General features: G+C 51.9%; 1 protein-coding gene across 1 annotated transcript in view; it reads right to left on the reverse strand.

Annotated features, from left to right (window-relative positions):
* Nucleotides 1-9544: 9544 nt before the first annotated feature.
* The window catches only part of ASIC2 (acid sensing ion channel subunit 2), a 1001375-nt gene continuing 997262 nt past the window's right edge, over nt 9545-13657 (reverse strand). Inside the window, exons 8-10 of the mRNA XM_046676821.1 lie at nt 13403-13482; nt 11596-11664; nt 9545-9646 (exon numbers count right to left, since the gene is read on the reverse strand). Of these exons, the coding sequence (XP_046532777.1) occupies nt 9545-9646; nt 11596-11664; nt 13403-13482 (251 nt within the window). The remainder of the gene's footprint in view (nt 9647-11595; nt 11665-13402; nt 13483-13657) is intronic.

Genomic DNA, 13657 nt, shown 5'->3' on the forward strand with positions numbered 1-13657 from the left:
TTTTCTGAGAGGTGGTTGTCCTGGGTCACCTGCAGTCTTCTCTTTCCCTCACCTGGCCAGAGACCCATGGCTCATCATCTTTGGGCGATTCATACTCTCTACCTCAACTTCACTTTAGATGTCTGTTGCCCGCAACCACCTGAGTGCTCCACTGGGTCCCCTCCACCCAGGAGTAGGTGGAGTGAGGCCCTTGGAGCCAAAGGGAGAGTTGTTACATTGTTAAAAGGTCTTGGAGGCTCTGGGCTGGCAGAATGGTCTCAGGACCCCTCCAGGTGGGGCTGGGCAGAGGTCAGGCCTGGACAAGGGATCCTGGGCTGGGTGGTTGACCAGCAACAGGAGATGGAAGAGGAGTATCCAGGGGAGATTGTGCTGGCCAAAGCCAGGGAGCCCTCACCTGCGCATCAGGGTTAACTGGCATAGAGCTCCGCCTGGAAGTCCCATTCCCAAGTGAGGTGCTCAGGCTGGTTGGAGTAATCAGGCTATGTCCTGGCGTCTCCCTGCTTCCACATCACTTTCTCACCCCTCATCCCACTGGTCATTTTGCCCTATGTTACCTTTTTAACATGTCTCCCTCCTTTCCATCCACATACCACTACTGTAAATCAAGCCCCCGTCACTCCTTTCCTAGGACAATTGCAATGGCCTCGAAAGTGTGTCCCTTGCCATCCCACCCCTTCCCTTAGACTGAGTTTTCCACCTTGTTACTCCCTTGCATCCTGGCCCCAGGGGATTTTCTCACCTTCAGGTTAAAGTCCAAGTTCCTTGGCTTGGTACACATGGTCTTCCATGACCCAGGCTCAGCTGCCCCCTGCAGTTCACGGACTGTTGCTCTAGCTGGCATGCATCCCTGCACTTAGTTCCCTGAAAGGACATGATGCCTCCTACCTCTCTCCATCGCTTTACCACTCTTCCCTCATTCGTTGTACTCCAGCTGATAAGCGCCGTCCTTTGAGGCAACAAGCCTGTTTTCACCACGGAGCCTTCACGCCTGCTGCTGTCTTCCTGGAATGCCGGTTGCTCAGATCTTTGAGTGCCTATTCTTTTCTCTTCAGTCAGGTCTTGTCTCAATTTCACCTCCTCAGAGTGACTTCTCTGAGCACCGTAGCTGGAGATCCTCTCCCCTCCTTGTCACTGTCTTACCACCACAGTGTGTAGTACTATCTGAGGTTATTTTGTGCACATGTGAATTTATGCACATCCCTTTTTCAGTCTCCTTATACTAGATTGTAAGCACCATGAGGGCAGGAAGTTTGTCTGTCCCTTCTATCCCCAGCACATATAAAATTGCCTGGCACATAGTAGGTACTCAATGAATGAATGAACTTGTTGAATGCATGATTGATGCACAAATGAATGAATGGTAGGTGCTCAGCTAATGACTGTAGAATCAGTAAATGAATGGGTCCTGATAGTATCTTTCAATATAGCAACAATTCATTAAGTACTAATGATGCATCAGACCTTAGGCATCTCTCCAGATGGACCCACTGCACCTCCTGAGCCCTCTTGGGGAGACTCTTTACCTCTCTGGGGGACCACCCTGGCTGCTTTTCATCCAAGTCTCACTCACCTCTCCCTTGGGCATGTCTTGGAACAGAGGGAGTTCAGCACAATTTGGGAAGAGCTGGTACAATGGGTTTTTTTCTTTTGGGAAAGTCAATCCACCTCTCCGAGCCTCAGTGTTCCTCGTGGGCAAGAGGAGCTGATAAAGCCCATCTTGCAATGTGATATTGATTACATAGTGTAGAGCAGTGAGGCACCTAGTCCAGGGCCTGGCGCAGAGTGGGGGCTTGAGAAACGCTGGCCCCTTTTCTGGTTTCCCTGAGCTCTCAGGGCGCCGAGTTCCAGCCCACCGGGGGAGGAATGGTGGACACACATCCTTCCTGTCCTGGTGACCAGGGCATACTTAGGAGGCCTGCACCATGTCCTCATCACTGTTTGCTGAGGAGGAAGAGGAGAGGGGAGAGAGTGGGAGGAAGGAGCGGAAGGAGAAGGGGGATGGTTGGGATAAAGTGGCAGAGATTTCTATGAGAAGTAGTGAGAATTAGGTGAATTTTTGTCAATTTTGAGTCTAAATCACCTCATTCTTGGACTAGTTTGGCTCCAGGAGACTAATTCAAAACGAGCTTTTCTAGATCTTTTGCACTACATGTGGAGATGATTAGCTTGCTAAGCCCCCTTGTCTCCCTGTAAGGACAGGCGAGGGGGCCAGGGGCTCCTGGCAGCCGAGGGAGGCTCTGCTGAGCACTCTTCTAGGGTGAGCTCCATGCCGTCCGCTGGAGATGGCCGAGTTTGTTTCCATTCCGCGCTGGCCTGAGGCTTCTGGAGTAGAAGACTATGGGAGGCTGGCCCAGTCAGATGGGGTCCAGCATTTACTGGACACCTTGTATAGGGTGACATGTGTGCCATCACTTCTTGCCCACAGCCGACATTGCAAACTGAGCACAAGCCTCTATTCTACTATGTGGTCAGGAATCCTTCTTGACACTTGAATGGCAGCCACTGTCAATGGAGTTGGCATGTAGGATGGGACTTCATCAGCTCCAACCTGCCATGTGTTACGCATCACACTGGCACTTTCCATAGTTAATCTCACTACCCTCGCAGCACCCCTAGGAAGTGGAAATGGTCATCCCCATCGTTTAGGAGGAAACTGAGCCCCAGGGAAGCTCTAGAGCTTGCCCAAGGTAATGCAGTTGGTGGAGCTGGGATTTGGATGGGGCTGTTGGACCCCAAAGGCTGTGCTTCATCCTCAGTGTGTCCCAGCCTCCATAGCTGGACTAGCCCTTGGACTCTCAGACAGCTGGACCCCTGGGGTGGGAAGGCACAGTGGAGGCAGGGCAGTGGAGAGAGCCCACTCCTATCCAGGAGGGATCCATCCTTCTTCAGACCCTCCAGATTCTCCTCTGCCTCCAAGTCTTTGCTCAGGTATCTCCTCTGCAAACTTACCTACCCAGAACTTCCATCCAACTCTCAAGGCTTCAGCCCAAACCTGCTCCACCTCAGCCCGGCACACAGACCCAGGTGCATCTTCTCCATCGAGCATGCTGGGCTTGGTGCACCTCCACTGTAGCTCTCGCTGCGCGGGTTCTTGTATGCCTATCTGTTTCCCACCTCTGCCCGATTAGATTTTGAGCTCCTGAGATTGTGACCCCTTGAAATATGGACCCCAGAGCTGAGCACAGTGCCTGGTACATAGTGGGCTCACAGAGAGTGCTTGTGGAGTGAGGGACCCTAGCCTGGGGCTGGAAGTCTTCTTCCAGAGGTTTCTTGACCTTCCTCCCTCCAAGGCGGGTTGGGCTGGGTATGCTTTGTTGCCCACCAATCACTTTGTCTTGGGCCAATTTTAACTTGATATATTTCTTTTTGAAAAGATGCCAGAAAGTCTGAATTACACTAAAGACAAATGGCCCAGAATGGTGATAAGTTAGCCAAATGAGCCACTTCCTTCAGAGGGATGGCGTGGAGAGCAACTTCAAGGAGGCACGAAGTCCAAGTTCCCCGTTCCAAAGCATCACTCACAGCCATCATCAGGGGCGGATTTATTATGATTACTTTCAAACAAAACACACCATTGTAGTCCCGCTCATAAACGAATGCGATGTCAACAGTGGTGTGTGTCTGGGGGATCAACGGCAGCTGGAGAACATTGTGTATGCATTTCTCGCATGCAGTGGTCACGTTCCTCAGGAGCAAGGCCATGGGGATGTTTGCAAAGTGATGCTACAGTTGCTTTCTATGTATGCAGGTCTCCTCAGCCCTCAAAATCTCCACATGCATAAAATAATTTTATGGAATCATGTCTCCAAGACTCTCTGTTCATATTCATGTTCTGCTCGTTCATTCATTTTGCCATCTGTGAACTCACTAGTGCACAAGCTGTCGCAGGTGCCAAAGGTTTAAAAAACATTATGGGAGGAAAAACTTGAAATTGATCGAATCCTATCTATCCTTTCTTCCTCCTGGAAATTGAAAAATGGCATTCATCATGTCATTTTAGGAGAGGAAATGCTGGTTGCTCTTTGTGGTCCTGTGGCGGTCTTTGGGAGGAGAGTTTAGCACTTTCTAGACCAGAGTGGCTTTTCCTAGTGATAGTGCATCCCTATAGGACCACAGATGGGCTCTTGGGGTCCAAAACCCTTCTAACATTGTATGCAAAATGTCATGGATATTCATGTGACTATGTGCATTTTTTCTGGGGAGAGAGTTCATAGCTTTAACCTTCCTTTTAATCCAAACAAGATTAAGAATCAATGTTTTACAGGAACAAAAAAGAAAAGAAAAGATAGAAAGTATATACCCTAGCTCATTTAATCCTCATAATTACCCTGAAAATGAGGCACCATCACTTTCATTATGTAGATGGGAAATAGCAGCTCTGAGCAGTAAATTAAATCTTTCCTTGGATCCCTGACATCCATTCTCAACTTAGACCCGTAGACTGTTAGAGCTGGGATGCTCCAAAGAGGTTGTCTGTCTGTTTTCCACCCCGTCTCCTTTCATAGAGGAGGAAGCTTAGGTCCAGAGAAGTGAAGTAGATTGTCCAAAGTTATATGATCAATTTACAGCAGAAATGAGTTCGAAAGCCAATCCTTTGGCTCTCTGTCCAACCTATGGCTTTGTTCTTGCAAAGCCAGGGAGCATAAGTTTCACCAAATGTTAAATGGAATTAGTAAGAGACTGTCCTCCTGTCACCTGGCCTCAGGTTGGGTTGGTTCCCACTGATCTGTTTCATGGTCCCCAGGGACCTAATGGTCCCAAACACACTCAACCTATTAGTCTTAGGAATACACAAATGCATGCACAAAATGATTCCAGGCACCAGGAACCTCAGATGAGTGGAAAGAAGCCATTAGCTCAATAATCAACCCTTGGCTTGGGAAACATCATCATAGACACTTGGAGAGCAGGTGAAGGAGCTTGAAGGACTTTGGCCATGGTACACCCCTCAGTGTGGTGACCAGGCCCTTCATCCTTTGGCACCTGCCTATCTCTCAGTGGTCATTTTGGACACTTTCCCCTTTCACTCTTTGCTCAGGTACCCTGGAGGCACGTGCAGTCCCCCAACCATGCCTTCTCCAGCACCCCCGTAGTCGTCTGTTTCCTTGTCAGTCCTCCTTTCTCAGATGATACATTCCCTGAGGGCAAGTGCCTGGCACGCAACTGACAGACAATCAATAGTGCCCCATCAATGGTGAACTCGTGTCCTTCAGGTGTTTCCTCTTCCTTTGCTGCCCTGCTCCCTTCCAGCTGGGCCAGGAAGCTTGTTCTGTGCAGCGCGGGATTGGCCCTGGCGGTGAGGGGATCTGGGTTGTTAGCACACCCGCCTGTGGAAGCAAATTCCTTGGTTTCTGGGAGCCTCCTTGCTTCTCTGTAACGTTCACTGGAGCTTTCGGGAGGCCCTCACCCCTGCTGAGTTTAGTCCTCAAAGTGGAATTGAAGTCTCTGAGCCTGGCGAAGAAGAGGTCCCAGGTCTCTCCCGGGCCCCTAGGCTCAGGCAGGCTGAGCTCAGCTCTACCTGACAGAACTCGCGTTGCCCACCGAGCTCACACCTGTGGGCGGGGCCTGCCTCTGACTTCCTCCTTCCCAGCTGCCAAGAACCATATCAGAGACCCTCTGTGGACCCTTTCTCACAAGACGTGTTCATAGTTAAGGCTCTCACAAAAATAGCTTCAAGCTGGAAAGAGAAAAATAAAAGAACTCCAGCTTGTCTCCACCAAAAACTACGAAGCAACAGCATGGAGGCAGCCTGCTCAGACCCTGCACGGCTACTCACGGAGACGCCTCTTCCTTCCGCTCTCCCTAACTGCCGCAAGCCGCACTGACTCTGTTGCTGAGGTTGTGTGCCGTGATTTGATGAATTGATTGATTTTTTGATTTATCTTCTGGCTCTTTGAGGTCACTGCTAATTCAGCCTTGTGATTTGGGCATGTGATTGTTCTACACTCCTGGCCTTCGTGTCATCATTTGGGTCACTCTCAAAAACGTGACCCATCCCCTAGTCTCCTGTCTATCCAACCTCTCCAGATCTTCACGAAGGAAGTGATTACACACATGGCTACTTGTTTGAAATGATGATAATCAAAACCACCCCAGCACGCCCAGGAATTTAGGCACGCAACTGTGTCTTTGGTTAACAACCACTTAATAATCACCAGGAGCTGGCAATTGATTTGCTCTCTTGAGTTTCCTATCTTTTTTTCTTTAAACAAGTTAAGTTTGTAGAACTGCTCCAAGGTGAGTAAAGCCAGAATCCCCAAATCAGAAGAGGTGCAAATATATGTGAGGCCTGAAGCAATCCAAACCTGTTAGAATATTCTTTGCTCCATCCCAGATTGATCTGATTTTTTTTTTTTTTTTTGCAAAGGAAGCCAGAAATCCAATGAAGCAGTTCAAATTGCAACTTAAGCTATAGATTTTTAAAAGTTTATGAAACCAACTGGAGCAAGGCAGAAGCATCCAGAAGACTCCCAACTCCCTGAATAGACATGTCATTCGGTTCCTGTCCCAGATGGGGGTGGTCTGAGGACACTCCCTGTTCTTCTGCATCTGACAGTCTGGGGTACCAGCTGGACATTTTCTAGCCTGATGTAGTGAGGGGTGAGTCTGTCTCAGGAGAGGACTTCCACGCCCTGGCAAAATGATCACTCTCAGTCTTTCTTGCTTTAAGAGGATTTACAAATGGAAGTGTGAGCCTGGGAGCTTGGGGGTATAGCTTTGACACTGCCACTAACTCACTGAGTGAACTTAGGCAAGTCCCTTCCTTCCTCTCTTGCGAGAGAGGAAGGAAAATGAGGGCTGTTGGCTATTTGGCCCAAAGGGTCTTTGGCAGGAAGAACAATGGCCTCCAAAGATGTCCATGTCCTAATCCTGGAATCTGTGAATATGTTACTTTACATGGCAAAAGGGACTTTGAAGATGTGATTAGGTTAATAACCTTGAGATGGGGAAATTATCCTGGGTTATTGTGGGCCCAGTCTAATCACAAGGGTCCTTACAAGATGGAAGACGGGGGCAGGAGAGGATCTGAGTTCGAGGGCGATGCGACGACAGGAGAAGGTCATTGTTGTGTGATGTGAGAAGACTCAACCCATCATTGCTGGCTTTGAAGAAGGAGGAAGAGGCCATGAACCAACGCATGTAGGAAGGCTTCTAGAAGCTGGAAAAGGTGAGGAAAGGGTTCTTTCTCAAGGGCCTCCAGAAAGGAACACGCCCCATGGTGACTCCTAAATTTTAGTCCCAGGAGACCCGTGTTGGATTTCTGATCTCCAGAACTATAAGAGAATAAATATGTGTTGTTTTAAGCCACTAAATTTGTCATAATTTGTTACAGCAGCGATACTAAACTAAAACAGGGCCCCTTCCTGCAACTTTGCACTCTGTTTTTAAGAATTAAAACCCAGCTTTGCCAACGGCCTTGGGCAGCACCAGCTGAGAGGAGACATCACAGGGAAGCTCTGCCCAGCTGCCTCCCGGAGGCTGGTCCTGCCTGCTCCTCTGGCCACCGCCAGCGTGTGAGCGCAGCTGGTTTGACTTGTCCCGTTGGGCAGGAGGAGGAGTACTGTCACAGCACTCCGAGTCTGAAGGGGCCCCCGAGATCATCTGTGAAGACACAGGTAAGGTATTATCTTCATCCTCAAACTGAGGGAACTGAGTCCAGAGAGGTGTAGGGACTTGTCCATCATCATATAGCTACTGAGAGAAGAAGGCCATGGGGCTGGGCTCCTAACTCCTGGTGCGAGGCTCTTTCTGATTGATCACCTTGGGGAAATACCTTTTCCTTGTGCTAGTGGGTCGGGCAAGAGGAAGAGAGAGAGAGAGAGAGAGAGGGAGAGACTGAATGGTAGAGCAGGGACCAGAACTCTGAACCCCAGGTCTACCAGTGCTTTCTGTGCATCTATGCATGAGAAGAAGGGTGCAAACTGTATTAGGCCTTTCTTCACGGCTAAGGGTTGGAAGTGGTGGGGGGAGGGGGGATGTGAGGTGAGGCCGTGGGAGCTGTCCCTATAGAAGTAGTGTGATGCAGCGAAGACAAGGATTCTGCCTGAACAGGAAGTTCTATGTCCCCTCCCCAGCGAAGGACTTTCCCAACCTCCTTTCCCACCTGGCCATCCTCTCAGGAGTCATGGGAGGAAGATGTGACCTTTGCAGGGACATGCGGGTCTGTTTGATGGGGGTGAGGAGGTGGGGTGTGGAGAGGGTCGAGAAAGGCAGGGGTGTGTGAGGGGGGCCACGCTGGGCCTGTGTCCAGCCGGGATTCACTGATGGGGTCAGGAGGAGCTGGGACAGAAGACGAAGAGCAGAGGGATATGAGGCCTCCTATGGTTTTCGGGTCTGGGCAGACTTCTCTGCCTCCCCCTTCATGCCACATGCCTATGGTCCAGGGCAGTGTCATCCAGACCATGGGCTGCGACCCCTTAGTGGGTCGTGAAGTCATTGACAAGGTTACGATCAATAGGTTTTAAAGATGGACAATAGGCTAGAATATAGAGTGTACACATTTTGTAAAGGTAAGTGTTGCTGCATAAAACTTTATATACATATATATATACATATATATATATATATATATATATATATATATATATATATACACACATATATAAAATCTGTGGTTTTGGACTGGGCTGGTCTGGCCCTTTCCCAAGCCCACGGGGAGGGAGACCTGAGTGTGGGGAAAATGCAGAAGGGACACAGCCATTTCCACAAGACCAGCTTTTAATATGACTGTGATTGGAAGCACAAATAAATAAACGCCAGAGAAAATGGAAAAACCGAACTGAACCAAACCTCAGAACATCGAAACCAAAAATCAGAAAACAGAATAAAACAGAACAGATTTCTGACAGACAAACCAAAAAGCCCCAAAGAAAGAGAATCAGACTGTACAAGCCGTGTCACAGGGAGAGCAGAATGACGGGGGCGCTGCGGAGGAGTCCCGGAGTCACCCAAGCCACCATGCCTCGATCACAGGCGCTGGGATGGGCGGGGGGTGGCCCTGGTCACCCCTTGGGTCAGCTGCGGGGAAAGGGGTTTGTGGGCAGGTTGAGAACCTTCACAGACTACACAAGGACCGGACGTCGTCAAGAGGTCTGCGGTTTCCCTCTAGACTGGGCAGTTGTGGTTCCAGCGTGGCCTCAGGGTGACTTTGGGTTGGAACCTGGTCCACCGCATGGCTGCAGAGCGGCTGCTGGACGCCACACAGAGGAGTGTCACATACAGAGACAGACGTGGAGGTGGCGCCGTGAGAAGTCTGGGCATGCAGGTGCTTTATACATCTGGCAGTGAGATGTGATGGCAGGTTGGTTTTTGGACAGTTCCAGAGTGTGACTAGTTTCTCCTCGGAGGGACGCACGGCGGGGCCCGAGGACGCGTCATGTCAGCCGCGGCCGGAGCGAGGTTTGGCAGATAGTTTGCTATGTGTGCATAGGGGGCTCTTGCTTCTTTCCGTCGCCAGGGGCCATTCCACCTGAGCCTGCGGTCCCCTGTCCTGGGTCTTGAGCCTCAAGGTCTGTTTTGGGGGTGCCGGGTGGTCCGGGGGCTGTCAGCAGGCAATTTCCTCCAAGGTCCCCAGGGCCGTCTGCAGGGGCACATTCACAGTGTGGCTGATGGTTTCAGAGTGGTTTGGCATCGTGTCACAAGTGCTCTGGAGGGAAGCGGAAGTGGATGTTTACATTCATTTGGCAAAAATTCATCACGATGCCACCAGCAGCCCTGGGATCTGTGCTCCCCACTTCCGGGCTCTGCCGGGGCGGTGCTGCTCCCACCCCAGACGTCTCATGCGCCTGTTTGCCATCTCGGGGCATGAGGCTGCAGGGGCCTCACTGCCTTCAGAATCCTCATCGTTGTCCACCTAGGTGCCCCCCAGGGTGGGGAGAGGGCTCCCTGGTGATGGGGTTTAGCAGCTGGTTTGACCTTCTCTCCTAGAGGTCCCCTGATGTGCCACCTGAAGCCACATCTGAGTGGTGTCTAGCTTTGGGGCCGGAGGGCCCCTCTTGGCCTTGTCCTTGGGGGTCTCCTTGGGGGGCCTACCTGGGGTGGAGGAGGAGCAGCCCGTGGCTTGGCCTGGGGCAAGGGGTGCCAATTGCTGACTCCAAGCAGGAAGGGCAGAGGGTCCCAACAGCCAGAACCAGAGCTGCCCCAAGGACCTTTAGGGTTAGGCTGGCCCCAGGGAGAAGTCCTCTTGGGTCCCTGAGCAGGGTGGGACTGAGATGGCCATGAATCTTTGGGGCGATTCCCAGGCTGCGGTGGGCAGGAGGCTGGGAGGGATGGGAGCAAAGAGACTAGCCAGGAGGCTGTGCCAAGATATTGGGGGAGACTTGAGGACGGGGCTGTGGATGGGGGAGGGCATGGAGGGGAGGCTGTGACTCTGAGACATTCTGAAGGCAGGAGCAAAGGAGGGGTTGGGGGAGGGAACCTCCACAAGCCGAGCACTTGCTGTAAACTAGGCACCTGCTGATTGCTTTGCAGGCCTGGTCTCACTTAATCCGAATGACAAGCCTCCGAGGTCTCTGTGATTAGGCAGACGCTCAGGGATGTTAAGCGACTTGTCCCCATACAAACAGCTAGGAAGCAGGGACCTGGGATCCAGCCAGGTCAGCTGAGTCAGAGCCTGGGCCCCTTCCATACCACCCTCCCCTCAACAGACCCTGTCTTCTATTAACAGAGGCTGCTAACAGGGGCCCGAGAGAATTAAAGCAGGATCTGCAGCCTGGGAGATGGGTAGAGAAATAGCGTCTGGAACAGAAGTGGGAGGTGCTGGGATCCCTTCTGGATTTGTTGACTTTGAGGGGGCGGTGGCCACCCAATGGGCGTGGTCCTCTCAGGGCCAGAAGTGCTGACCCCAGGGAAAGCCAGTGATCCCTGTGTCTGTCCACTGAGTTTGGGAAGGAGAAGGGACAGCCCTCAGAGGTGCTGCCTGTCTGGCTCAGGAAAGAGAGGCAAAGTAGGACAGTGGTTAGGGGCACCTTGTGTTCAGCTCTGATACTCACCAGCCATGTGACCTTGGCCTCTGGGCCTCAACTGCCTCAAATACAAAATGGAGATAAAAATAGACCTTTCTCTAGGGTGACTGTACAGCTGAAACGACATGGCATTCTTCAGGCACGTAGCACAGAGCCTGACACGTACCTGGTAGAAGGGGTATTATCGCTACTACCAACCTCACAGTGCCCCGCACCCTATGTCTACTTCAAAGGGAGGAGAGTACCAGGGACATCATGCTTGCCTTTTGCCACCGCAGAGAATAAGGGAGCAGACCTACGCGCAGCCTCTCTGGTTCTCCCCAGGCACGAGATGAGGGGCGTTGCCCTCTGGTCTGGGAGAAGCTGGACGGGGCTGGGCAGGACCTACCCTTGGAAGCATCCCCTGGTATCCGTTGCATTCACGGCTTACTAGTGGGCTTTGGGATGAGACTCAGAGAGAGACTCAAGGCTCGGCTGGAGTGTCCTTGGATTTGGGAGCTGACCGGTGGTCGCAAGCCAAGGAAAGGTGTGAGGCCAGGGACGCCCCTCCCGCCCTGCCCCAATATGTGGTTTCCTATGGCTATAGAAGTCAGAGGAACAAAACAGCCTACATCCCACGAGCTGCTCTTACCACATTCTCATCGTGGCTCACTTCGTCCTCTTCTTTGCCAAGCAGGTCTAACAGCTTCTCTTTGATCAGCTGCAAGAAAGGCAGGGAGGGGTTGTTGGGGTTGGGAGAAGGATGCCAAGGTCGAGAGGCCTCTCTCCACTGGGCTCGGCTGGGCACCCACAGCGGCTGCCTGGGCTGGGGCTGGACAAACCGCGCAGGAGCCCAGCCTGGCAGCCAGCTCTAGGAGGCCCTCCCCAATCTTTTGGCTGAAACGGGGTTTTGGTGCAGGAGCGAGAGCCTGGAAGAGGTCACGGGAGGGCCCTGTCTCACAGTGTGGACTGCTTCCTCTTGTGGATGGAGGGTGTGGATAAGCGGTATGTGCTGGCACGGCTGGCTCCCCGTCTGTCCTCAGGAGCAGCCTGGGAGACCCCTTCCTGAGGCTGGGCCTGGGGAACAGGATTACTCATCACTTTCTAGGCTGACAACTCCATAGTTCACAAGATAGGGCATGCTTGAGTTCATAACCATTTATTCTTAGCAGTAAAGGGTAGTTATTAAATATGTCACCTGGTGTGATCCAATTTTCATAGCTTTGTACAGCTTTTCACAAAAATTAATAAAGCAGAATAGTATCTGGCCACGGGACCTGATTTGGGCTTAGGGACAAGGTTACCCTGCTAAGAGGAAGGGTGTGGCACTCCAGGGAACCCTGGTCACAGGGCTCCTCTAGCTCCCCACAGTGATTTCCAGGGGCCTTTGGCCGTTGACAGTGCTCTCTGGGAGGTGGGCTCTGCTCTGCAGGCTCTGCGTGCTGGGCTGATGCTCAGGGTCCTGGGGAGCGCATAGGGCCTGGGTACGCCTTAGGAATTCCAGACCCACTGGAGCCAGTTTGGCTCTGGGGGTGATGCAGGAGGAAGGCTGACGAACACCAGGAGCTCTCAATGCCGGAGGCACTGTTCCTGGTTCAAGAAGCTTTCAGGGGCCCTGTTCCAGCTGCCTCTGAGGGAGACATCTCCCCAGCCTGTCACCAGTCAGACGCGGCTGGTGTGTCCTTGTTCTTCTTGCTCTGGATTGATGAGGATCACCAGAAAATGCCCCTCCCCTAAAGCTGCCTGGGTCATGGAATGCACTACGCAGGTGACAGGCCACCCAGAGGGCAGGGGCGTGTGTGTGTGAATGTGGTGTATATGTGTGAGTGGTGGTGTAAACGTGGGGTGTGTGTGGTTTATGTGTGAGTGGTGTGTGTGCATGTGTGTGGGGTGTGTGTATGATGTATGTGTATTTGTGAGCAGTGTGTGTGTGAGTACTGTATAAGGGTATGTGATATGTGTGTGAATGGTGTGCGTGTGTGCATGTGGTGTGAGTGTTGTATATGTGTGTGCATATAGTGTGTGTATTTGTGAGTAGTGTGAGTGTGTGTGATAGATATGTGTGTGGTGCGTGTGTGTGCATGTGGTATGAGTGTGTGGGTGCAGACACACTCATGTATGAAGCCACCACATCCGGCCTCGCCATCGCGGGGCTCAGAGCTAGCCTCAGCACCGTCTCTTCTCCTTCTCAACCCTTCCCATCCCTCCCTCCCTGGGAGTGTGGACAGCCCACAGCTCTTCCAGCTCCCTGAGGACAGGGCTGTGGCTTCCATCCCTGTTACACCCACCCCTCCCACATGTCTAGGACTCGGTGATAGACAATATCCATGGACAGGGAGGAGAGAGCAGGCCCTGGTGGAAAGAGGCCATCCTCTCCCCCACACTTTGGTTCTGGACATGGGGGCAGGATGAGGGGACCAGCTTATGGTCATTTCCCCACAAGCAATCCCAAATCTTACCTCATAAATATAATCAAAGAGCTCTAGTATTGTAAGGATACTAGCACCAATAAACAGTCCCATCTGACCACCAATATCACCTGGAAAGAGAGAGAGAAGACCAAAGATGTGGCTTTACTCACACAGCTCCCAGAAGGGGTGAACAGACTAAGAACTCAGAAACCAGACCTTCTGAAAGGGGAGCCTGGGCCTTGTAACTGGAAGGCCAGCCTTTGACAATGAGCCTCCCTCATTGCGCAACTCTGAGAGCAGATG

Source organism: Equus quagga, chromosome 11 (genome assembly GCF_021613505.1).
Source record: "Equus quagga isolate Etosha38 chromosome 11, UCLA_HA_Equagga_1.0, whole genome shotgun sequence".
Lineage (NCBI taxonomy): Eukaryota > Metazoa > Chordata > Mammalia > Perissodactyla > Equidae > Equus > Equus quagga.